Raw genomic sequence first — 27,045 nt, 5'->3', positions numbered from 1 at the left:
TAATATATATAATACATATATAACAGTTTGCAATCTATAAGGTATAAGGGGTAGCTGCAAGAGGTGCTGTAATAAGTAAGCATTCTTGCCTTATTAGAAGAAGCAAGTTTGTAGGTTGTGCCTCAAGGTTTGGAGAACTGGAGATTGAATAAGGTCATTCAAGAAAAAACAAGAAGAGGTTATGCGGAGATTGTGTGTGCGGTAATACTTAGAGATTTGTGGGCAAAAGGCCGGCTTAGTGTTTGGCATAGTTTTCTAGCAGTACTGGTGTCCTGGGTTCGAAGAAGGGCAACATCGGCATGAAGTTAATATGTTCTGCTCGTGTTTGGGTGGGTTTCCCTTGGGTTTTCTGGTTTCCTCCCTCACTCATACCGACACGAGGTTAATTAAAAATTCTATGAAAATGGCCGTAGTGTAAAGGACACACCGATAGGATATGAAAAATGAAGAGTAGAGCATAGTTTGGGATAGATTGGAGAAGTGCCAGATTGTTCAGAGTTGATTGCTACATACTGTAGTTATACACTGTTGTAATTACTAAAGACACAGAAAGTAAAAATATATCGATTTCAAGAGCCCTATCATGAAATATCAAAAAATGTGTAAAAAAAAACACATAAATTGTACACATTGTTGAGCATTTGGCCCAATAGCAGGCAAGATATAGATCTCAAAACAATGCTGTAACTCCTACAGCGAGTTAGATCTTTTTAAGTGGATGCTAATATTTCCAAGCAGCAGGAACAGCTCATGCATAGCCCCAAGAAAGCCGAAACTGACTAAATGAATGGCCTGAAGACTTTTGTATGTATGCAGGCTAATATTATATGTGGTATACTTTTTATATATAAGAAACCTTTAAAGGCTGTGTACACCTTTTGAAAGGCATTTATTTTTATTTTTTTATTAAACAGGTCAATCAGTGTGATTGGTGTAACTTTATAATTAGTTTTTATAAAAAATTAGCTTTACTTTTTGAGATACTTTTCTGTAGACAGATCAGCTATATCTCTTGCTATGACCTGAATCCGTCTGTCCTACGAACCTGACGGATTCAGTGTCAGCGGCTCTTGCGTGTCCACTTGTAATCTATCACATCACATAGCTTAGATGTCATAGATAACAGGTTGATCCTGCATGTCTGACCCGCTGACACTGAACCTGTCAGTCCCGCGGACCTGTCGGGAGCAGGATTTAGCGAACTGGTTGACCTGTCCATTAAAAAAAATAATCCAGATCAAAGGTTTACTTAGCCTTCAAATGAGTTTAATCAGAGATATTGTTCTAAACTATAATTCCTAGAGTGTTCATACGTTAAGACTGTTGAAGTATCCAGCTAATTACTGCTCCATTTCTAAAGACAAAAGCTACTAATTCCTGAACAATTTTGGCAAAATATTTTAAAGAATAATAAGATTGGCCCTTTATTGTGTTCTCTTGCCCAATCTTACATTGGAATAGGACCTGTGCACAAGACTCTTTGGGTGAGCTATGGTTGCCTCGGCAGCTGTCTCACCTGTAAGACCTGGTTTGCCTTGGGGCCTGGAATGTTCAGTTAGATGAGGGGGCTCCCCTTTATATGAATGCAGATGAGATTTTGACAAAAGTGAGGATGAAACAGCTGCAGTTGAAGAGGAGCGTTTATGTGCAACACAACAGCGTGGTACTTTTGTTGAACGGTTTTCTTGAGGTAGTACAAACAATAGTAGACAGTAATTGGAGTATTGCTGATTCTTTGCCGGGTAGGGTTTCCACCTACCCAGTAAACCACCGTCCAAGCTGGTATTACTACCGGGAGGCCGGTGCCTAAATTGTATTTATACTTGCATAAGTATATGGGGACTCTAAACTCCTCCTCCATTTCTTTGGCACTAGTGGGACCTGACTACTCCTTAATTCCACTGGTGGGAGTTAGTTTGGCATGGTAAGGAAGAAGACTGAGAAGGCTGACTGAGTACTGACAGTAAGATCCGGGCGTGGCATTGTGATTGGTTTGACATCGCTGCCTGCAGTGGTTTTCCCATCGTCGCACCACTTGCTGTGTTATATGCAGCTACTACAGCTTTTCGCTTCAACCCCTGTTTTACCATGCTTTTGTCTTGGTTTCAGGATGCCCTTTTGGTGGGTGCTGGTCGGGGACTGCATAGGGGCCGTGTTTGAGACTAGGGAGTCAACAGCTGTCCGGGCTGTGCTCAGCTTTTTGCAGGGCCTGAAGATTAATAATTGGAAGAAGCAAGGTAGGTTGGCTAGAGTACTCTGTTCCTTTTACTAGAAAGGGACAGCTGAAGTTAAAAAAGGGAGGCCTGTCACTGGGGTGATGCAGCTGATGCCCATAGCAACTGTCAGACTCTAGCTTTTGTAGCACAATAGTTATCTGTTTGGTTGCTGTAGGAAGCATATCTGATGAATCCCAGTAAATCCAGAGTTTCCCTTTATAATAATGAAAAGCTCCCTATCAGATAACTTTTTATTCACACTGTTTGCTAAGCAGCGGCTTGATTTTTATTTTGTCTGTTTCTTAGTAACAAAATGCAAGGACCATCTCTTTCTCTCGTCCCATTTTCTGCTTTCTCTGGTCTCATTCTTGCTCTCCTGTCTTTCTCTTCCATCTCCCCCATCTCTAGTTACATAATTATAAAAATTCTTAAAAAACACTGAACAATGGCCAGACCACTGTGAAAAGCCACCACACATCCAAACCAAACCCCCATTTACCCGTGTACACATGGACGGTATTTTTTTGTGGAAATGGTGACAACCCTATTGCCGGGTAAGGGATTATAGGCTACATCACCAATGTTTGGTTACGCCCTAAGTGACTGTCGACCTTCGCAGAACCTGCCCGGGGTTTCACCAGTCACTTAGTCTAGATGTGCACTGCATCTCAGTAAATCCTTGTGGTTGCTACACCTCTTTCTTCCACAGAATGGCCCAACCACCCATGGGTGTGAATGTGCAGCAAAAACAACAAACACTCAGGGAATTATCGCAGACTACTAGGTGATATACACAGTCCAATACAAGTCTTTGTTAGAAAAGGTGTTATGTTTCTTTACAAATTGCTTAAAGCGGTTGTCTGTTCTTTATTTGTAGAATAGGAAATCACACAGTTTTCTAAAGTCAATTCTGCTCACATACCTTTCTCATAGCAGTGTAGTTACCTGTCTAACAAAAACAAACCTAAGAAACAAAATGGTACAGCCCACATATTAGTCCATAGTAATGCATTCATAGGATAACTGAATAGACTAAACATGGCATCTGTCATATGACCCACCACTTACACATCATGTGACCCCTGACATTCAGGTAAAATTATACAGGTATCTAACAGATTAGTAGTATTTTACTGAGAAGTATAATGGTTTTCTACCAAAAGTAGCCTCTCACCATGTCTGTCAGTGTCTGTGTAGGAGCAGCTCTAACATTCATCTCCGTGTGTGTGTGTGTGTGTGTGTGTATGCGTGCGTGCGTGTGTGTGTGTTTTTTACAGCTAACTTTATTAACATCACAACATCACCTAGAGACAGGTAGTCATTTTATAAATCATCTACAGACAATAAATACAAGCGCAGTGAAGTAGCTGTTCATCATTATTCCATCATAAGTCCTACTCACTTAATCCATGGATTTGTCTTTATGTTGCCCCAATACAAGTACGTCATGTAAGCCTATTGCTAAGTGAATACTAGGGGTGATATAATGTGTGTGTTTAGTCATATTCAGTTAGCCTTATCTGTACGCACTTACTGTAGCTTGTCTTCATCTCACTTACCCCCACAAGTCCACACGTCAGAGGACTCTCTTCTTGCATAGGACTTAGTACAGTTACTTCACATGACACTTTCCTAGCACAGGACACACACTAGTCCCCAGCGTAGCCACCTCCCAATATGCGCTGGTTAATAACGTCCTCCAGTGGGCTGACATCACACCGTACACAAATCCAGCAATCAGAGCAGTTTCTCTCTCACCACTCATGGCTTCTCCCCCCCCCCCCCTGGTAAATTGCAGTACTTCAGTCTCTGCTGTGAAATTGGCAACAGTCTTATGACGACTCCTCAGATCCACAATGCACTTATTTCCTTACTACATTCTCACTTCACTGCCGACCTCACAGTGGCTGAAGTCAGGGCCCAACTGCATGCACAATAGCTACATGATCCCCAGGAACAGGGCCTAACTACAAGCTTTTAGCAGACACAGGGTCCAACAGAACTACACACGGTCTAGTCGCACTCTCTCCAAATGGCGTCAACACACCCCCATATATTTACTCTTACTTACTCCCTATGGACCCTGATTGCAAACATCCTGGTGCACAACGCAGAACTACAACGTTTGCCCTTAAATCAGTGCCAGGGCTCTGCGTGGGCCGGCACTGATGGCAAGGACTGGCTGCGCAGCTTTGTACTACTGTCCATCAGTCCTTTATCACCATCAACAATCAGGGTGCTTCATGCTCCCCAAACACCAATGGGAACATAACAGTATGTACATTACATAGTAATACAAAACATTTAAACTGATATACATTTAAAGTTTCTGTAACCTAATTTACATAAGGGGAGGAAATGTGCATATTTACGACCCTTACGCACCCAGCGTGCTAACGGAGTTTCCTCATGCCCGATGTAATATTGAGTGAGAGAACACAATTTTAGGAACACTTTTAAAATGTAGATTTTCTATAATACTACTATTGTATTGTTCTCTAACAATATACGTATAAAGATGTGGTGTACATGAACAATATTACCAGCTTTAAGTATCACACAAGTCCTGCTGAGATCTTATTCTTTTTTTTACTTTGGGTAACGAGCACAAAATAATTGCTTTTCCCTGACATAAATAAAGCCAAGGGACAGCTCTCTAGAGATTGCCTTGAATATTAATTTTGTATGTGTATGCCTTTACTATGTGCACAATTAGTCTTCATTCAGGTTTCATAAATCATACTGAATAGACTATAAAGTTGCATTTAATGAAGTATTTGGTGATAAAGTGCCCGGTGTAAATGTTTGCTTTGCTTATCGCAGTGCTGGACAAGAGGAAATAATTGAATACTTGTTTATTTTAACGGAAAACTAGTTTGACACTAAATAACATGTGGGTATATATGTCTTCCTAATTGTGTTATCATAAAATAGTAATTAAGCTAATGTACTGTCATTATAAAAGCCATTGATCATGCCCTTTTGTGGAACATAATACAGGACAACATAATAGTTAAAGCAAAGAAAATGATAGATAAACACTGGAGGCAGCCATTAGAGGTCATTCTGTATCTTCCAATTCTCACGTGAAGCAATATGTCATAAAGTAATGAACAATTCTAGATAAATATATTATTAGAAAATAAAGTACCCCTCCACATCTATTCAGAAGACAGAAGTACTTTATTTGCTTATATTTGTTTAGGTTCTGTTCACATCTGCATCGGAGGCTCTATTAGCAGCCTTCTTCGCAGATGTCGGCATATTTGCCAGACAAAAAAAAACGCAGCATGCAGAAAACCAGCGAAACTCATTAAATGACGGTACAGAATAACGGAATAAGCAACACAGATGTGAACAGAGCTAAAGGGATCAAATAATGTTTGCTGTCAGGCCTAAACCTAAAAAATCTATATATTGTGACAGGTGCTAGAAGGATCATTGAATTGATAAATATTTAGACTTTATCAATCAATTTTACCAATGCTTTGTAGCACAGCACAAGGTGTATCCAGTTTAATCACAAGTTAACATTTGTATAACATTGCAAAACCCCTACCTGGGCCCTCACAAAAAATCCAACGAAACTACTAATCCCAGGATACACATAAAACGACTATTCAAAAGCTAGATCTCGGAGGACCAACACAGCACAGACCAGACGAGAACTAGACAAGAACAAAGTCACAAACAAGAATCTGGAAAGCGTTAGCACATGTCAGAAACAGAATAACCAGCACCTAAGTAATCGAGGCCTGAGGTATATACAGGCCGAAGAAAGGACCTCCTTCCTGATCAACCCGGCAAAGCCAAATGATGACTAAATCCAGATTCAGACCAAAGGCATTATCTAGTAATGGCCAAACACAGAGATAATAGAATCATTGATTAGCAGCAGCCCTGCTAGCCGGCCTGCTAGCAGGCCGACCTACTGGGATGACGTCATCCATGACGTTTCATCCCATGTGACCGCCGCTATAACCTGTGATTTGCTGCAGTGGTCACATGGGATGAAACGTCATCCCAGGAGGCCGGCCTGGAGGAAGAAACACAGACTCCTACGTAAGTATACGATTTTTTTTTCTGAGCTGCGTTCTTTGCGGCGGAATCACTGCAAACCCGCCGCAAAAAACGCAACAACTTCTATTTGTTGCGGGTTTTACCTCCCCATTGAATTCAATGAGGAAACCCACAACAACTAAGTAGCGTTTACACAAATTCAATTGACATGCTGCGGAATAAAAATCCACACCGCAGGTCAATTTATAAGCATTGCTGAGTATTTATGCAGCACCTGGATGAGATTTTTTTTTATCTCATCCACTTTTCTGCTACTGTATTTGCTGCGGATTTTCCGCAGCGAATTCCATTGAGGAAAATCCGCAGTATTTACGCAACGTGTGAACTAAGCCTAAAACCTCATGCACACGACCCTAGGGTTTTTCTGGTCCACAAATTCACAAAGATGAAATGTTATCCGTAATACTTGGGCACTTCCCATCAACAGCATTCTCTGACCTGGTTGCGTCCTGTTTGGAACGGGTATTTTACCCACCACCTAATCTGTGAGTATGGCCTTTTTCTGTGGTTTTAATTATATTCTATGTCCCATTTTTTTGTATATCTTAGATTTTGGAACGAAAAGTTCCAGGTAGGGACTCGCAAGTGTGGGGATCCGTGACGTGGATTGCGAGCTTGCGTTTTTTTGGCCAAAACAACAACTAATACCCCATGTTTTCTCATGGTTACTTACATTGTACATACTTTTTTTTCAGGACGCGCCCAGGTCTTATGATGCTGGGATAGCCTGGTGTGCGGATGTTTGGCACTGCATGCAGGGCAGCCCGCTCTCTTACAATATGGGCGTTATAAATAGGCTGCTATTCGGCGATATATGCTGTGCCTCACTATCCAAACACTATGCCTCCATGTTTACACACTACACTCACTTTTTTGTTTCACTCACAGCCCTGATCTCTACACACTACACTTAGTCATGTCCCCTATACCTCACATGTGCACTATACACAGTACTTTATTATTTATTATTACTACACATTTACTTCCATGCCCAACACACCACTCCCCTCAAGGTTAGTGGGAGTGGCTATCATTATTTAAACACACCTGGGCACTTCCCATCAACAGCATTCTCTGACCTGGTTGCGTCCTGTTTGGAACGGGTATTTTACCCACCACCTAATCTGTGAGTATGGCCTTTTTCTGTGGTTTTAATTATATTCTATGTCCCATTTTTTTGTATATCTTAGATTTTGGAACGAAAAGTTCCAGGTAGGGACTCGCAAGTGTGGGGATCCGTGACGTGGATTGCGAGCTTGCGTTTTTTTGGCCAAAACAACAACTAATACCCCATGTTTTCTCATGGTTACTTACATTGTACATACTTTTTTTTCAGGACGCGCCCAGGTCTTATGATGCTGGGATAGCCTGGTGTGCGGATGTTTGGCACTGCATGCAGGGCAGCCCGCTCTCTTACAATATGGGCGTTATAAATAGGCTGCTATTCGGCGATATATGCTGTGCCTCACTATCCAAACACTATGCCTCCATGTTTACACACTACACTCACTTTTTTGTTTCACTCACAGCCCTGATCTCTACACACTACACTTAGTCATGTCCCCTATACCTCACATGTGCACTATACACAGTACTTTATTATTTATTATTACTACACATTTACTTCCATGCCCAACACACCACTCCCCTCAAGGTTAGTGGGAGTGGCTATCATTATTTAAACACACCTGGGCACTTCCCATCAACAGCATTCTCTGACCTGGTTGCGTCCTGTTTGGAACGGGTATTTTACCCACCACCTAATCTGTGAGTATGGCCTTTTTCTGTGGTTTTAATTATATTCTATGTCCCATTTTTTTGTATATCTTAGATTTTGGAACGAAAAGTTCCAGGTAGGGACTCGCAAGTGTGGGGATCCGTGACGTGGATTGCGAGCTTGCGTTTTTTTGGCCAAAACAACAACTAATACCCCATGTTTTCTCATGGTTACTTACATTGTACATACTTTTTTTTCAGGACGCGCCCAGGTCTTATGATGCTGGGATAGCCTGGTGTGCGGATGTTTGGCACTGCATGCAGGGCAGCCCGCTCTCTTACAATATGGGCGTTATAAATAGGCTGCTATTCGGCGATATATGCTGTGCCTCACTATCCAAACACTATGCCTCCATGTTTACACACTACACTCACTTTTTTGTTTCACTCACAGCCCTGATCTCTACACACTACACTTAGTCATGTCCCCTATACCTCACATGTGCACTATACACAGTACTTTATTATTTATTATTACTACACATTTACTTCCATGCCCAACACACCACTCCCCTCAAGGTTAGTGGGAGTGGCTATCATTATTTAAACACACCTGGGCACTTCCCATCAACAGCATTCTCTGACCTGGTTGCGTCCTGTTTGGAACGGGTATTTTACCCACCACCTAATCTGTGAGTATGGCCTTTTTCTGTGGTTTTAATTATATTCTATGTCCCATTTTTTTGTATATCTTAGATTTTGGAACGAAAAGTTCCAGGTAGGGACTCGCAAGTGTGGGGATCCGTGACGTGGATTGCGAGCTTGCGTTTTTTTGGCCAAAACAACAACTAATACCCCATGTTTTCTCATGGTTACTTACATTGTACATACTTTGTTTTCAGGACGCGCCCAGGTCTTATGATGCTGGGATAGCCTGGTGTGCGGATGTTTGGCACTGCATGCAGGGCAGCCCGCTCTCTTACAATGTGGGCGTTATAAATAGGCTGCTATTCGGCGATATATGCTGTGCCTCACTATCCAAACACTATGCCTCCATGTTTACACACTACACTCACTTTTTTGTTTCACTCACAGCCCTGATCTCTACACACTACACTTAGTCATGTCCCCTATACCTCACATGTGCACTATACACAGTACTTTATTATTTATTATTACTACACATTTACTTCCATGCCCAACACACCACTCCCCTCAAGGTTAGTGGGAGTGGCTATCATTATTTAAACACACCTGGGCACTTCCCATCAACAGCATTCTCTGACCTGGTTGCGTCCTGTTTGGAACGGGTATTTTACCCACCACCTAATCTGTGAGTATGGCCTTTTTCTGTGGTTTTAATTATATTCTATGTCCCATTTTTTTGTATAACGTAATACGTCCATGTGTCATCCGCAAAATGCAGATCGTATAAAAAAAAGTGCAAGGCAAACAATGATGCTAACTTCCTGTCGTCGCTAACAATACTTCTGCAAAATTACAGATGTCACATGGAGGTGTATCTGCAGTTTCCACGGGCCCATTGACTTCGTAGCGAATTTGCAGGCCCTAATAAGACATGTCCTGAATTTCTGCGGCTTATATTTGCATTCCTGGAAGGAACCGTGAAAACCACAGTTGTGTGCATGGTGCCATAGAAATGAATGGGTCCGCAATTCACACGCAGACTTGCAGATGAATTGCAGATGCAAAAACATGTTTGTGCACATGAGGCCTTAGAACGAATGGCCACTATAATTAGCACTACATCAGCTACTAAATGGGTACTGTTTGACACTAAATAGGCACCTTGGCTGCCTCTATATGTGTAATGGATAGAAAAACCACTGACTTGAAACAAATGGGAGTTATGCAAACCTAACTGTGCGCGCACATCCCATTACTTTTAGTGGATATAGACCACCGCGTGCAGCCCCTACTGAAAACATACAAATAGAACCTTTACAATCTCCAGTCTCAGCTGTCAGAACCCCACTGATCTGACTTCTATCACGTCTGATTAAAATGTCTGATTCATTTTTTCCCTAAAGAAATGTTAAAAAAAAATGAAAGTTAACATAACCATTATCGCGGCGTCCTTAAAACTCTGAACTATTACAATATATTGTTATTTACCTCAGTGAACGGCGTAAAAAATAGCTGTTCTTTTGGCCAAAAAAATTGAATAAAAAGTGATCAAATGCGTATTACGCAAATCCGCAGTGTACCAGAACCAGCATAGTCAATGAGATTCCAGGGAATCTCATGACATGCTGCAGCATTTTTCGGGATGGAAATTGACCTACGGTGCGTAGTCTGCCCATGTTATAGTTTTACACAAGAAATTGACAATGATTAATCTAAAGTAGAGACTAGTAAGGTCATAAAAGGATACATTGTCCAGGGGAGTTTTTGACATCTTCTCCAGGAGATGAGGTAATGTTCAGCTTCTCTGAAAAAGGGAACTGACTCATCAGCTGTGCCAAAAAATCTTCTCTCCGCTCATACTCTTTTCCTCGATAAATGAAAATTTTGTTCTGCAAATATATATATTTTTTGCATAAATAAATATTTTCCTAATATTAAACAATAATAACAATTTACACCAATGCCCATGTGATAAATCTCTGAGAGAGTGAGGCTACACTTTAAAGTTAGCTATCCATAGTTCTGTCAGAAGCTGGCGATTATTCTTATCTAACTTCACTGCACTGAGATCCAGACTACTCATATAGGTCAATTATCTGCAATAACCTGGCTGTTACATTGTAATTACTTCTGTTAGAGGCAGTTACTTCATATTATAAACTCAGGGTTTGGTTTGCTTCTTGAATAAATAATTAGCAATTTGCCCAGAATTAATTCGTTGTTATGGTCAGTTGTTATCCTATTTCCATAATTTTATTATAAATGTATGTGTTAATGCCATATTGAATTTCTTTGTTTTAAACAATTTTTTGTTAGAAGAGTCCTCTGACGCCAAACTGATTACAGGATGTCCTGCTGCTGGGACCCCAGCGATTAGCTGTAATCTGTGAGGGAATCCAGCAGTAAGTGTTAATTTTCCCTGCAGCACCACCACAGGGAAAATGAGGCATTACACAGTGCCCACTAAAAAAATCAACTAGCCGTCCTTGTAATGTACATACGTGCCGGTGCTTCTAGTATGAGGGACCCTCTTTATAGCGTCTTACCTCTCTGGTAAATAAATAAGGGTCCTAAATGAGGGATCCCCATCTATAAACTCAGAATTGCTTAATAGGGTATTTAATAATGGGGTTTACTAAACCAGTCAACTTCTTATCTGTTACAAATTTAAAAATAGTTGTTTTTATTTATTAATTGTCCCTCATTCATATCTACACATTTCACTTTCTTGTGAGGTCTTTCAGTAAATTTGTATTGCAATTGCAAATCTCTCCTTTTTTTAAATGACATGAATTTTGTAAGCTGTTTAACCCAAATAATATGAGAATATTATAAATTTTACTAAATAATGTAAATATTTGTGTCTATGTCAATTGCAGAAAATGAGGACATCACGGTAGGCTATGTTCACATCTGTGTCAGGGCTCCGTTCCGACGTTCCGTAGGAGTTTTCCCTCGGAACGGAGCCCTGACTGACACAAACTGAAACCAAAGGTTTCCATTTCCATCACCATTGATTTCAATGGTGACGGATCCGGTGACAATGGTTTCAGTTTGTCTCCGTTGTGCAAAGGTTCCGTCGTTTTGACAGGATGAATACCATAATCGCTATTCGAAATCAATGGTGATGGAAACGGAAACCTTTGGTTTTAGTTTCTGTCAGTAAGGGCTCTGTTCCGACGGAAAGCTCAGACGGAACATCGGAACGGACCCCTGACACAGATGTAAACGAAGCCTTACAAATGTTATAAGAGTATTAAAGATATGCTTTAGAGGACCACATTTGACTATCTGAAATGTATTTGGATATTCCAAAATACAAAAACATGTAATTGCTTTAAAAAAATAAAAGAAAGTGAGACTGCAATTCTGGATAAATTTGTCAGACATGATACATAATGTCAGTAAATCAAGACTCTTGTGTGCATCTACATCTGCTTGTTCATTTCACAACTTTATTGTCAGCCATAAAATTAGTTATTGTGGATATAAAACATTTACTCTGAGGAATGTTGGGAATCCTTGGCCATAGTATCCAACTGCAAAGTAATCAGGTTTCGGACGAAGAATTTTCATTATGTTTTCATAGAATTTTGCTTGCTGCGTCTGCCAATAAAAACATTTTTAAAACCGAAGAGAAAAAAAGTCAACAAAATAATTTGAAATATTTTCTGTTTGTGATATGTTTGTGAAATCATGTAGTAACAATGGATTATTATTTCTGAAGTTATTAAAAAGATAAACCGGGAGATGCATGACATTTAGTCATGTCAGTTTGTATGCATCAGAGGACAAGTTGCTGGATATGTATTTTCATAGGAAGAAAAATGTTATTAGTAGTGCCTGAAAAACTGCACTTGTCTCTTCAATGATATTGGTGGTACATCACTAGGCTGTCTGATCGGTGGGGTAGCTGTGAGCCCTGCCAAACACTAGAACAAAGTCACGCTAGAAAAGAGCTGTGCCACTTTTCCTCCTGTCAGCTCTGCTTTTTTCAAGCGGTGGCGTAGATGTATATTATAATCTAATGCCACTTGTTTAGCCAACAAGAAACAATTGGCAGAGTGTTTTCCAGTTACAAATTTGCGACAATTCTATCCAGTCTAGTCAATCTTCTATGAGAAAAAAAATGTTGCTATTGTGTGAACATTCTTATACAGCTCTTTTTTTTTTTTTTTTTTTTTTTAAATCTTAAATTTTTATTGAAAGATTTTTATACATTACAACCAAACAAAAATACACATCAGTAACAGACACACAATACTGTTCGTATTAGAATGACACTCCATATAAGTAAAACACATCTCAAATTAGCCATTTAAGATCATAATTAAATATAGTATTTTGAATGAGTCCAAGAATTCCATCTCTTCACATTCCGACCATGAAGAACTAAATCAGAAACTAAATAAGTTCTTATACAGCTCTTAATTCCCTGCTTAGCCATGAAGTTAAATGATACAAGTCTGGCTGCCTGAAGTTACCACTAGAGGTAGATTCGGACCTTATTGTATACTTGTAAAGGATCTGCCAGGCACAGCTTCGGGGTTAACTCCCAGAACTAATCAGTCAGCACCTGAGAATACATCCCTGAGACTGACTCCTGCTTCCACCATTCAGGCTGGCAGGCTTAGGAGTGGGAGAGCCTATCGTAACCTGGCCAGACTCAGCTAGCTCCCGCCCTCGGTCTATTTAAGCCTGCACTTCCTGTCCCTCGGTGCTTGTTATTGCTTGTGTTTCTTTCCTTGTGGTTTCCTGGCCCAGCTACAGCTCCTGCTATTTTTTATTATGTAATGGCAGGGGGTAGGGAGACGGACAAGTGAGCCCTAATCTACCCGCCACTCTGTCCCTGCCTACTTGCAACGACTCGCCCTAGGCGACGGGGTACAACTGGGCGGCGGTCCCTGCGCTCAGTAAGTGCACGACAAACACGACAAACATACAAGGAACACAAGCAAGGAAAAGGGGCCGTTGCCCACGGCAACACCGTGAGCAACCAGAGTGGTGAACGAGCCGAGTCAAGCCAGGAGTGTGCGAGGTACAAAACGAAAAGCAGAAGAGTAGTCGGTAAGCCAGGGTCTGTATGGAGCAGGATCAAAAATAGCAGGAGCTGTAGCTGGGCCAGGAAACCACAAGGAGGGAAACACAAGCAATAACAAGCACCGAGGGACAGGAAGTGCAGGCTTAAATAGACCGAGGGCGGGAGCTAGCTGAGTCTGGCCAGGTTACGATAGGCTCTCCCACTCCTAAGCCTGCCAGCCTGAATGGTGGAAGCAGGAGTCAGTCTCAGGGATGTATTCTCAGGTGCTGACTGATTAGTTCTGGGAGTTAACCCCGAAGCTGTGCCTGGCAGATCCTTTACAATACTACTTAAACCTTAAACTCAATAATAAAGGATAGTACAGCAAACCCTACTCTACCTCTAGTAGCCAGTATTGTATCATTTAACTCTATGGCTATATAGAGGATTTGGAGTTGTAATCAGAAAAATAGAGATGCGGTCAATAAAAAGAAATATTGAAAACGTAATCATTATAGCATTGTGAACCTATTTAGATGGTATTTAGGAGTGGACATTTGCTTTAAGTAGTGGCACTACTATCTTCTTCAGGGTATGTTCACACGACAGCGTCCGTAACGGCTGAAATTACGGGGATGTTTTCAGGAGGAAACATCCCCGTAATTTCAGCCGTAACGGCATGTGCAGGCGCTTGAACGCCGCGTCAGTTACGGACGTAATTGGCCCTGCTATTCATTGGAGTCAATGAATAACGGCTCCATTTACGCCCCAAGAAGTGACAGGTCACTTCTTTGACGCAGGTGTCTATTTACGCACCGTCATTTGACAGCGGCGCGTAAATATACGCCTCGTGTGAACAGACAAACGTCAGCCCATTGCTTTCAATGGGCAGATGTTTGTCAACGCTATTGAGGCGCATTTTTCGGACGTAATTCGGGGCAAAAACGCCCGAATTACATCCGTAATTAGTGTGTGTGAACATACCCTCAAGGTTAGTATAAGTGTGTCAACCTGAGAAAAATGCATTCCCTAGTGTTATAAAAAAGAAAAACAATCTGCAAGACATAATAATGAGGGATTGGTTGAATAAAATACATATGGTTAATGTTACAATAAATGCAGATATTTTTAATCGTATGATTTTACAGAGTTAAATCAAAAGTTCTTACCAAACACTGGCTCAGAAGCTCATAGTCAAAAATTTCCATCTCGTATTGGCCTGCCAATTGTTTGCATAGTGATATTGCTTCCTCCCACATCTGTAATGTAATTACAAAATAAAATGGAAAATTGTGCTCATTTGAAATATCATAGTGATTTGTCCTTGAATGTCTCATTTTCCAGAGTAATAAAATAAAACAAGGAGGAAAAAGTTAAATTACGAACCTGTCATTTTATCTCTGAAAATCACAATTCAAAACCAGTACTATACTGCAAGGGCATATTGATAATAAATTACTGAATAGAAATGCAGCTTCCAAAATTATATCATGATGACATCCGTAATAAGAATATATTTTAGTTGTAACAAGCACAAATGGATGGCAAACGAAAATCATACAAATCTTTTTCTATGACTGTGTTATTCAAGGATTTCTACAAGTATTTTCTGCAAGATAATCAGAATTGGAACAACATACAAAATCTTTATAGAGGGCACCTGTTGGGATTGAGTCATTTTGGCAATATTTTTTATCCATTCATTGACCCAATAGTTGTGCTTTTTAGGTGTACTAATATTGAGATTAGTCAGCATGCATGCACAGATGTGTCCTCCCTTAACTTGTTCCTCATTCACAGATCCGGTCCAAACTGCCAGACAAAATATCGCAGCATGCTGTGCTATTTTGTCCAGGAAAACGACGGATACCATTCTGGAATCCCGATGGAAGCCATTAAAGTCAATAGGTACCATCGGGCGCTGATGGTGTCTGCCATGCAACAGATATGACGGAGCAGAACAACGGAAACACCGAACACAGATATGAACGAAGCCTAAATCCTGACATATCCTGAGACGTTCAACAAACGTGTGAAAGAAATCATTTACCTCCGACTAATTGCTCTGATGGTTACTATCTGTCAACAATCTGTAAACATACGCTCTCACGTTAAAAAAACACCTTTATGTTTACCGTATACCTTTTTTACTAGATGACTGTGACAGATGCCTTGGCCATAGACGCTAACATATAAAAAAAATTACTGGATGGCGCAAGATTGTATTGAATTGCTACCATGACATTTTGTATAACTTAACGCAATTCAAGAAAAGTTAAGGGTGGACAGATCTGTATCCACCATGAAAAATGGCCACAGACAAACTCAAATAATTTGAGTAAATTTATCTTTCTGCTGGACCTCTTGTTCCAGCGATCGAATGGCCACTGGTTAGAGATCTCTACGGGGACTAACAGAATGTGTTAAATAAAGTTATTAGTAGTGAAAAAAAAATGAAACAAAAAATACCAAAATTTTTCCTCTAAAGAAATGTAAAAATAAACAAAATTGGTATTGCTGCGTCCATAAAAGTCAGAACTGGTACAATATACCATTATTTAACACGCACGGTGAACGGGGTAAAAATGTAAACCGCCAAATTCTCTGTTTTTGGTCAACTTAGCTCTCAAAATATGTTTTAATAAAAAGTGATTCAAAGTTTTATGTACCAAAAAATGGTACCAATAAAAAGTACAGCTCGTCCCACAAAAAATACGCCTGCAACTGCTAAATCGACAAAAAAATAAAAAAAAGTTATGGCTCTCAGAATGTGTTGAGATAAGACCATTTTTAGTGAAATATAAAAAAAACTATATTAATTTAGTATCACCGTAATTGAATTTAGCCGAAGAATAAAGTTGACTTTTCACTGCACGATGAAAGACGTAAAAACGAAACACAAAAAACAATGGAGGAATCATAGTTTTTTCCAATTTTAGCCCTGCAAAGAATTTTTTTTCAGTATCCCAGTACATTATATGGTGCTTTAATATATTAAGCCCTCAATGGCTCTTGGAAGGCAGGGAGTGAAAAATGAAAAAGCAAAAAATGTCTCAGTCCCGAAGGGGTTAAATTACACACCGCAGGTCAATTTCTGAACGTTTTCGCAGCAGATTTTTTTTCCTGCAGCGTGTGCATCAGATTTGCAAAATATCATTCACTTTAGCTACTGTAAATGCTGCGGAATTTCCGCACAGAATTCAGTTGCAGAAATTCCGCAGCATTTACGTTACGTGGGAACCCGGCCTAACACTGACAGGGACAATACACTGCAATACAGAAGTATTGCAGTATACAGGGTGATTCAAACAGAATGGTGCAAAAGTAAAGGCCTGTAGTTAAAGTAACATCAGTGGTAAAGAGTCAGTGACTAAAAAATCTAAGCAAAACTGGCTTAGTTGCCCATAGCAACCAATCACAGCACAGCTTTCACTTTCAAGAGCCAAATTTGAAATGTGCTTACATAGTGTGACATAAGATGGCAACATCGAAGCAAGAAAAGATTTTTTGCATGCTGGAATTTGCAAGAACGGGGTCTGTTGTGACAATACAGTGAAACTTTCAGAATAAATGGGGTAAATATTCTCCGAATAGAAACTGCATTTCGCTTTGGGTGAAGCAATTTGAAACCACTGGATGTTTATGTCATGGGAAAATTCCAGGCCGCCCAAAGACTTCGGGAGAGAAAGTGAACAGGATTTGTGCCGTGTACGCGCATAGTCCTAGAAAGTCGACCAGGCTGAAAGGTGCTACAAACCCATATCTTCTGAAAACGTCTGCATTGTGAGGGTATGTTCACACACACACTAATTACGGACGTAATTCGGGCGTTTTTGCCCCGATTAAGTCAGAAAAATGCGGCTTGAAAGCGTTGACAAACATCTGCCCATTGAAAGCAATGGGCTGACGTTTGTCTGTTCACACGAGGCGTATATTTACGCGCCGCTGTCAAATGACGGCGCGTAAATAGACGCCCGCATCAAAGAAGTGACCTGTCACTTCTTGGGGCGTAATTGGAGCCGTTATTCATTGACTCCAAAGAAAAGCAGCGCCAATTATGTCCGTAATGGACGCGGCGTTCAAGCGCCTGCACATGCCGTTACAGCTGAAATTACGGGGATGTTTTCTCCTGAAAACATCCCCATAATTTCAGCTGTTACGGACGCTGCCGTGTGAACATACCCTAAACCATACAGATTACATCTTCATCTGAAACCAAACGACAAACTGAAATGCTGTGACTTTTGCATTGACTTACAGGGCCAATTGGAAGAGGATGAATTCTCAGGCAGGCTGGTGTTCAGCGAAGAGGCTACCTTTTACCTCAGCGGAAAGGCCAATCACTACAATGTTAGGGGCTCAGAAAAATTATCTGCCCTTATCGAGCACATGAGGGACTCACCCAAAGTGAAGCTTTTCTGTGCAATGAGCAGGTACAAAGTCTACGGTCAAATCTCTTTTGCCGAGGATACTGTCACTGGCCATTCCTACCTGGACTTGTTAGAGGAATGGCTTATGCCACAGACAGAGGAAGATCTGCCAAGCGTAGTCTATCAGCAGGATGATGAACATCCACATTTTCATCCTCCACATTTCCATTTGGATTTTTGGCGTATACCTGAATAAAACTCTACCTGAACGTGGGATCGGTCGCACCGGAAATAACGATTGACCAATCGCTGCCTTCCACGATCGCCAGATCTAACACCCTGCGACTTCTTTCTGTGTGCTCTACAGCAAGGTACATCAAGTGTATCTGGCCCCCAGCCACAAGATCTGAACGACCTGAGACAAAGGAAGACAAAGTAGCACTGACACAGTGGAGTCCATAACCGAGGATATGCTGGCACGCGTCTGGACAGAACTGCCATGCCACCAATGGAAATCCCTTTGAACATTTGTAGTGTATAGAAAAAACTTGGATAGATACGGTAGTGTGTCTTCTCATGTCAATAAATTTGTATTATGTTCTCTCGGTTATGAATACCGAGGCTATAATTTTGCACCATCCCTTTTTAATCACCATGTATTATAAAAGCAATCAAATCGCATAGTAAAATCCCATAGTGGAATAAAAAAAAGTAAAAAATTGTTTAATAAAGTTACTAATAAATAAATAAAAAATGTAAGTAAAAAAAAAAATTAAAAACCCACTTTTTCCCCTCACAGAATGCTCTATTATGAAAAAAACAATAAAAAAATATCCACATATAATTGGTATCTCCCTGTTCGTAACAACCCGAATTATAAAACGATGACACTATTTAACCCGAACAGTAAACGCCGTAAAAATAAAATAAAAAACAATGCTAGAATTGCTGTTTACTGTTCATCCTGCCTTCCATAAAACCCAATAAAAAGCGATGAAAAAGTTGTATGTACACTTAAATGGTACCAATAAAAACTACAAGTCACCCTGCATAAAATAAGCCCTCAAACAGCTCGGTCGGCGTAAAAATAAAAAAGTTATGCAACAAAAACAAATACTTTTACCGAAAAAAGTGTTTTTATTGTGTAAAAGAAGGAAAACATAAAAAAATATATAAATTTGGTATCGGCGGAATCGTAATGACCCGCAGTATAAAGTTAACATGTTAAATGATACCATATGGTAAATGGTGTAAATTTAAAATGCTAAAAAGTATGGCAAAAATATATATTTTTTCTCATTACCCCCAAAAAAAGTTAATAAAATTTAATCAATAAATTATATGTTCCCAAAATGGTGCCATTAAAAAAAAGACATCTTCTCCCGCAAAAAACAAGTCTTCACACGGCTATCTCTATGGAAAAATAAGAAAGTTATGTCTTCTGAAATGCATTGATCAAAAAACTGAAAAAAATGCTCCATCATTAAGGCCCAAAATAGGCTGGTAAATAAAGAGTTGATAGGATGGCATAGACCTAAATGCAACACGATTAAGCTAATATACAGTACTGTTTTTTGCTAAGCAAGTACCTGGTAAGGATATGCTCATATTATATTCTATTTTTATGATTTTTTTTTTGTTCATTTTTTATACTTCCACCAACTATTTGATCTAGAGGAAAGGAAACAAAACCCTCTGGCCAATTTTCTGTACGGAGAAAAAAAAAAGTTCCTTTCTGCTGCTCAAAAGAGGGCAGTGTGAAAAAAACCTGAGAGAAGGCCTTTTGCTTGCACTTTCACATCACTGCTGGCAATATGCTGACTGGAGATTAAATGTACCTATTTCTTGTCAATGCTAGTTTGCTTTCAGGTGGTTTTAGCTTTACCTATAAAAGACAATACACATACATACTATATCTCACCTTTCCTTTGTCAAAGTATCCAATGATAACTCCATACAAGTTCTCCTTTAGTTGGCGGTGTGTTTGTGAACTTTGAAATTCTGTCTGCATGACCTGGGGTGAACACTGCTCATCTGTCCACTTAAAGAGACAAAACAAAATCATTTTAAAATGTAGTATAAATACTGAATTCGGGAAATGACATGCATATTTTAATGTAAAGGCAAAATAAATATGTATAAAACCAAGAATTCCTAAATTATAAGTAGGTAGCTAGGCATATATGGTAAAAGGGTCAGCCTTAGCTTGTACAGTGCCTTGTGTAGTACCTTCTTTTGATGCCGCTCTAATGGTGTACCTTATAGTGGCCAAATAATGCAATGATAATTTATAAGTAGCAATACCACAGTGTCATATAACAGACTAATCAATAAACTAGGGATTGTAGCTGGATCTAGCACAGCTGCCTTGCCTCAGGTTCAAGCACAGGTTATAATTGCACCCATCAATGATAACAATCAAAAAAGGGAAAAAGCATTGCTACCTCCGTAATATAGTATCTGATGGAGTAGGCCACATTTTTTTTTCTATTAGCTTTATATGAAATCCGACAGAAGAAAAAAACTAAAATGAAACCTCTTTTATCCGACCAACCACATTTGCACAGAAAAATTATCTTTTATAGGGGTGGTCCTCACAAAAAAAAGCTCACAGAATGCAGATTAAATTGTCTGATGCAGTTAGAAAACATGTACAGCAAACAAATAAACAGAAAGAATGATGAAAGAATCCAAAATCATGTCTTTTATCATGTGTTTAGTGACCGCATGGAAGTTCTCCTACACCTTAAACTGTTGTGGACAAGTATAGACGAGGCTGGACGGCAGCACGGAGGGCTTAAGGGAAAGCCTCCATGACTGCCATAGGAGGGAAAGGTTAGCCAATAGGAAGGGAAAGGGTTAGTGGAGGCAGGGAAAAAGGGAGGAGACGGGGGTGAGGTATCTGTTCCTCCCGCTGTTTTTCGGCATTGAGCCGGAAGCAGCGGGAGGAACAACAGGTAGAAAATTAGCTCCCACTGCTCCTGCTTACTATGTTGTCTCCGGTCACAATGCTCGAGCAGCTGCGGGCAGCAGCTGCGTACCATGATCCGGGCTGGCTGGAGGAGACAGTGGCGGCGCTGGTCCGGATCCCTCAGGCGAGTCCGTCTTCGCGCCGAGCCCGGCACTCTGTGTCAGCAGTTAGCACAGATGCGCTCCCCTCCCAGGCGCTGGTGATATGGCAGCGGGGGGAGAATTGATTCTTGCTGCCCCTGCTCCGATAAAGCAGAGGACGTCGTCGGGAGCGGCGGTTGCTCAGGCTCGGTCACCCCGCCGCTCTCGGCGGTCCCGTCCACCAGAGCCTCTGAGGACGCTGCAGGCCAGGTTGCTGGGACGGGCGCCTCCTCCCAGGGCCTGCGTAGTGGTAGGAATCCCCAGCCGCGACGGGGCTCGGCGGTTAACAGGGAGTCGCAGGCCGGGCTCCCTGTCACGCCCCTGCCTTCAGAAGCAGTGTTCCGGGTGCAGTCCACGGCCGCCCCGCATGGTGATGTGCCGGCCAGGGGGCAGGCTTCCTCGAGACCATCGGTGAGGACGCCAAGATCAGCGACGACGAGGCAACAGGACCGGTCAGAGGTCTGGGTCCCTGCGATTGGGCGGCAGGTTGTCGCCCCTCTGCCAGCGTGTCGGGGTCCCCGTGTCTGAGATGTCGGTGCGAGTATAAGGTCGGCAGCGAGAGAGGATCTGGAAGATGGAGAGCTGGATGAGTCGCAGCGCGGTCAGAATTTTCCGGCAGGCGGGAACACAGCGCCTGGGCAGCCTGGTGAGTGTGTAACTCCTACTTTACCGTATCCAGCAATTTTCATGTCGGGTGTTGGGGGTGGGGCAGCGAGCGCGGAGGTATCGGCTGTTGATAGTGGCGTTGTCGGGCGCGATGGCTTATCGGATTTGGTGGGTTGTTTGCGCGAGTTAGTCGGGCGCTTAGATAGGGCAGTGGCGCCTGTATTTCCGGCGGGGTCCCCGGTGGTGGTATGGGAAGGTCCTCGTGATGTACAGCCGCGGTCCATGGTTGGTGATGTTCCGGGGGTGTCCAAGGAAGCAGTAGCAGTGTCTGTCCAAACTGAGGCGCAGAAGGATGGGGATAGAATTCGGCTTGATGATCGTGCTCGGGGCAAGGTTTATGTCTGTTTTGAGGATCCTTTAGGGGCTCACCTTAAACAGGAGGTTAGGGAACGTATTTGGAACGATGAGTACGTGGAAATGTTTTCTCTTCTGCCGCTTGCGAAGTTCAACTTGGATAAGGGCAAGCGGGATGAGAGTAAAAAGGAGGAAGAGGAACGTCGGTGGTATAGGCTTATCCCGCAGATGTTCGTTAATTGGTCGCAAGCTATTTTGGCAAGTGTGATCAGGGAAAAGGCGCCGGAAAATTGCTTGGCGTTGTTTTGTTATTTCGATGCCATTGGGGAGGACTATCGGGCGTACGGGGGTCAGGCGTGGTTGCGGTATGATGAGCAATTTCGCCAACGGAAGGCGGTACGTCCGTCAATCCGGTGGGATCAAAAGGATTTTGCGCTGTGGTTGCGGGTTACGGCCCCGGTTAAGCAGTCCTTTCCCGGGAGCATTGGCCAAGGAGGTCAGTCTAGTCAGTCCGGACAGGGCTCCGGGTCAAAACTTGGGTTTTGCTGGCAATTCAATGATGGCCAGTGTAAGTTCGGGGCCACATGTAAATTTAAGCATGTCTGTTCGGAGTGCAACGGCATGGGGCCGAAAAATGTATGCGAAAAGGGAAGCGGTCAGGCCCTCAGTCCTCCTCCGTTGGTCAAGGGGCGGTCGCCGGTGAGGGTGGAAAGGATGGGCCCGTATCTAAATGAATATCCGAATAGAGTAGCAGCCAAGTTAATTTATGAGGGGTTTTTGTTTGGTTTTGTTATTCCCCCTCCTCCGTATGAGGTTCCGGTTACACGGCACAACCTTAAGTCGGCTTATTTGCACGCGGCGGTTGTTTCGGAAAAACTTTTGAAAGAAGTTTCGTTGGGTCGCATGGCCAGGCCTTTTGTTGCGCTGCCGGTTGAGAATCTAGTGGTATCCCCCTTGGGAATTGTGCCGAAGCGGGAGCCCCATAAATTCCGCTTGATTCAGCATTTGTCTTTTCCCAGGGGATCGTCGGTAAATGATGGGATAGATCACGATTTATGTTCGGTTGTTTACACGTCATTTGATAAAGCGGTGGCGTTAGTGCGTGAGGCGGGACCTGGGGCGTTGTTGACGAAGACGGACATTTCGTTTGCTGCCGGTACATCCGGAGAGCCAACGGCTGTTGGGTTGCTTCTGGAACGGGGGGTTTTATGTCGATAGGTGTCTTCCAATGGGGTGCTCTCTTTCTTGCGCATACTTTGAGGCTTTTAGTAGCTTCGTGGAATGGGTGACGAAGGGCGTAGCTGGGGTGGACTCATTGATATATTATCTTGATGATTTTTTGTGTCGGCTGTTATGGCAGGAAGGAGGTGAAGGGAACAAGTGAGCCCTAATCTACCCACCGCCCTGTCCCTGCCTACTTGCAACGACCCGCCCTAGGCGACGGGGTACAACTTGGCGGCGGTCCCTACGCTGACTAAGTGCAAGGGGATACAAACAGGGAACAAGCAAGGGAAGGGGCAGTAGCCCACGGAACACCGTGAGGAAACGGAGTGGTGAACGAGTCAGTCAGGATCAGGATGTAGTGGAGTATACAAACGCAGAGCACGGAGCAGGAAGCAAGCCAGGGGCAGAGCGAAGCAGGATAAGCGGGAACTGAAGCAAGGCAGAAGCACGGCAGAAGCAGGCTGGAGCAAGGCAGCAGTGGGGCCAGGAATCCAAGAAGAATAACAAGCAATGAGGAAGAGAAAACGGCAGGTATAAATGGACAGGGGGCGGAGCTAACTCCGACTGACCAGGCCGCGATAGGCTCTCCCACTCCTGAGCCTGCCACCCTGATTGGTGGGAGCCGGTGTCAGTCTAAGAGGTCTGGCCTCAGGTGTCGACTGATTAACCCTGGGAGTATCCACAGACGTAGTGCCTGGCAGATCCTTTACATCGGCCCTAGCGGTTCCCCTGTTTGTGGTAACTTATTGTATTCCTTGCAGAAGGTTGCGACGGATTTTGGAATTCCTTTGGCGCCTGGTAAAACTGAGGGCCCGGTCTCTACCATCTGTTTTTTAGGGATCGCAATTGATTCGGTTGCTATGGAGTGCAGGCTTCCTGAGGATAAATTACTGCCATTGCGGCAGGAGGTGACGCGGGCCTGCCAATTTGAAGAAGATCACTTTGCGCAATCTCCAGTCGCTGCTGGGGAAGTTGAACTTTGCCTGTCGGATTATGCCAATGGGTAGAATTTTTAGTAGGCGATTGGCGGCAGCGACGGCGGGTAACCGGGCATCCCATCATTTTGTGAGGATAGGGTTGGAACACAGGGCGGATCTGCAGGTCTGGGATGCGTTCCTCGGGCAATATAATGGTAGATCGTTGTGGATGTCACCTGTACAGGATATGAGCGAGTTGGAGTTGTTTACTGACGCGGCGGGGTCCGGTGGTTTTGGCGCGTATGCAGGAGGTCAATGGTGTGTGGGGAACTGGCTGGACAGCTGGGTGATCAGTGGCCATACGCGGAATCTGGCCCTGCTCGAGCTGTTCCCCATCATGGTTGCGGTGACCATTTGGGGGGACAGGCTCAGGGATAAAAAGGTTAGTTTCCACTGCGATAACATGGGGGTGGTGTTAACAATTAACAACTTATCAGCATCTTCTCCGCCTGTGGTTCAGTTGTTGCGTCACCTAGTTTTGGTGTGCTTGTCTTTAAACACGTGGGTAGTTGCGGTGCATGTACCAAGGGTTTCCAATTGTATTGCTGATGCTCTTTCTCGCTCGCAGTGGGATCGATTTCGTCAATTGGCACCGGGAGCGGAGCTGTTCGGTTTGGCTTGCCCAGAACATCTCTGGGATCTGGTTTCGGTCCCGTGGAACGGTTGATTGAACGGTCGTTGGCTAATGCGACTTGGAGCGCTTATTCGGCTTGTTGGCAGCAGTGGGAGGAGTGGGTAAGAGTGTTGGGTAACGTCAGCACGGAGCAAGACAGGTTGGTGTCATTGTTGTACTGGTTGGGGGATGCTTGGGAGGCGGGGTTTTCTCTGGCTAAGGTGAATCGTTTTGTTGCTGGTTTGGCGTTTGGATTTAAATTACGAGGTTTTCAGGATGTGTCCAAGCATTTTCTAGTAAGGCAAACTTTGAAAGGTTTGCGTCTCGGTAGGGCTGAAGCAGATCAGAGGCGACCCGTGTCATTTACCCTCCTTGGTTCGCTGGGCGCATCGCTGGGGGCTGTTTGTACTTCGCCTTATGAGGTAGAGTTGTTTTGTTTGGCTTTTTCCCTCGCGTTTTTTGGAGCACTCAGAATTGGGGAGTTGGTTTTTCCTAGTACGGCGAGGGCTGGGGGATTGCGACAGGCGGATGTGGGTCTATATGGGGATAGACTTGAGTTGTTTTTGCGGCGGTCCAAGACTGATCAATTGGGACGGGGTAAGCGGATAGTGTTGTTTGCCCTCCCCGGGTCGGCGATGTGTCCGGTTGCTTGTATGGTTGCGTTCAAGCCACGGGGTGAGGTGCCTGAGTCGCCATTGCTCCACCATGAGAATGGCTCGTTTTTGTCCAGGTATCAATTTGATGCTGTATTCAAAAAATGCTTGGCTGAGGTTGGACTTGGGTACGGGTATTACTCGTCTCACTCGTTCAGGATCTGTGCGGCTACAGAAGCTGGGCGTTGGGGGTTGGATGACGAGGGTGTGCGTCGCATTGGCCGCTGGGAGTCTAATAGGTTTATGACTTACGTGCGCCCTCATTTGTTGTGAGTTTGTAAATTGTTTCTGATGGCCTTTATTTGCGTTTGCTTGTCCTTTCATTTCAGATCATCGCCCCTGTTTAGTTTGGCTGTTAGGACATTTTTATGTGCACTGGGGGGCACTGTGGGTGGACGTTCACCCGGATGGCCGTCATCTTCGCATTCCGCGGCAAGATGCGGTTTTACATTGGCTGGGATTTCGAGGTATGTTATGGAGCCGGGTATTGACCGAGTTTCAAACATACTCTCAGCTAGATAGAGTCCCGGAGGTTTTGGTGTTACATGTTGGGGGGAACGATCTGGGAGTACGCCCTTTTCGCGAGTTAGTGCGGGATATAAAGCACGATTTGTTGTGTCTGTGGGCGTCTTATCCATGCTTAGTGATTGTTTGGTCGGACATAGTTCCAAGGAAGTTTTAGCGCTTGGCAAGATCAGGTGAACCGGGCGGTGTCACGTTTTGTTGCCAAGAACGGGGGCATTTGTGTTCGACACAGGGATTTGGAGTCTGGAGTCGGAAATTATTGGCGGAGTGATGGGGTACATTTGACCGAGGTTGGAATTGATCTGTGGAGCCTGGCCTTAGCAGAAGGAATTGAGAGGGCGGTGGTGGTATGGAGGGACTCACAGGCTTAAGGTAGTCAAGGCCTGTTTCTCTGTGGCGGGGGGAGTCCTTGAGGTTGGTCAGTACAAAATGGTGGGGGGGGGGTCGCATCGGGGGTATGCGTCCCCCAAAAAGGTATACAATTTGAAGACTTCATAGGGTGTTATCCCATTGAAGTGGTCTTCTGGTGGTTGGAGCCATCTGCAGAGGTGAGCGGTGCCTCCGAGCTGGTTTACGGCTGGAGGTAAAGAGTTGGTGGTGGTTTGCAGATGCGTGGCTGCGTCATTTTCGCGCCGCCGCCATCATTATGACACTCTGTATGTTTTTAAAAGGAAAAGCACGTGGTGCTTTTCTGTTTTCATTCATACTTTTTACTGCTGTTGCGCGAATCACGCGCGTCACTGCTGTTCCGTGTGCTGCGCGTGATTTTCACGCACCCATTGACTTCAATGGGTGTGGCGTGATGCGCGAACAACGCACAAATATAGTACATGACGTGAGTTTTATGCAGTGGACACACGATGCGTGAAACTCATAGACAGTCTGCACGGCCCCATAGACGAACATAGGTCCGTGCGAGGCGCGTGAAAATC

The 27,045-nt window shown here is 43.2% G+C and overlaps 1 protein-coding gene across 1 annotated transcript in view; it reads right to left on the bottom strand.

Annotated features, from left to right (window-relative positions):
* The window catches only part of DOCK2 (dedicator of cytokinesis 2), a 963,684-nt gene that overhangs the window by 142,497 nt on the left and 794,142 nt on the right, over positions 1–27,045 (bottom strand). Inside the window, exons 38-41 of the mRNA XM_075859372.1 lie at positions 19,972–20,091; positions 14,850–14,939; positions 12,162–12,266; positions 10,408–10,549 (exon numbers count right to left, since the gene is read on the bottom strand). Of these exons, the coding sequence (XP_075715487.1) occupies positions 10,408–10,549; positions 12,162–12,266; positions 14,850–14,939; positions 19,972–20,091 (457 nt within the window). The remainder of the gene's footprint in view (positions 1–10,407; positions 10,550–12,161; positions 12,267–14,849; positions 14,940–19,971; positions 20,092–27,045) is intronic.

Source organism: Rhinoderma darwinii, chromosome 3 (assembly GCF_050947455.1).
Source record: "Rhinoderma darwinii isolate aRhiDar2 chromosome 3, aRhiDar2.hap1, whole genome shotgun sequence".
Lineage (NCBI taxonomy): Eukaryota > Metazoa > Chordata > Amphibia > Anura > Rhinodermatidae > Rhinoderma > Rhinoderma darwinii.
This window is presented reverse-complemented; position numbering and strand designations above follow the sequence as displayed.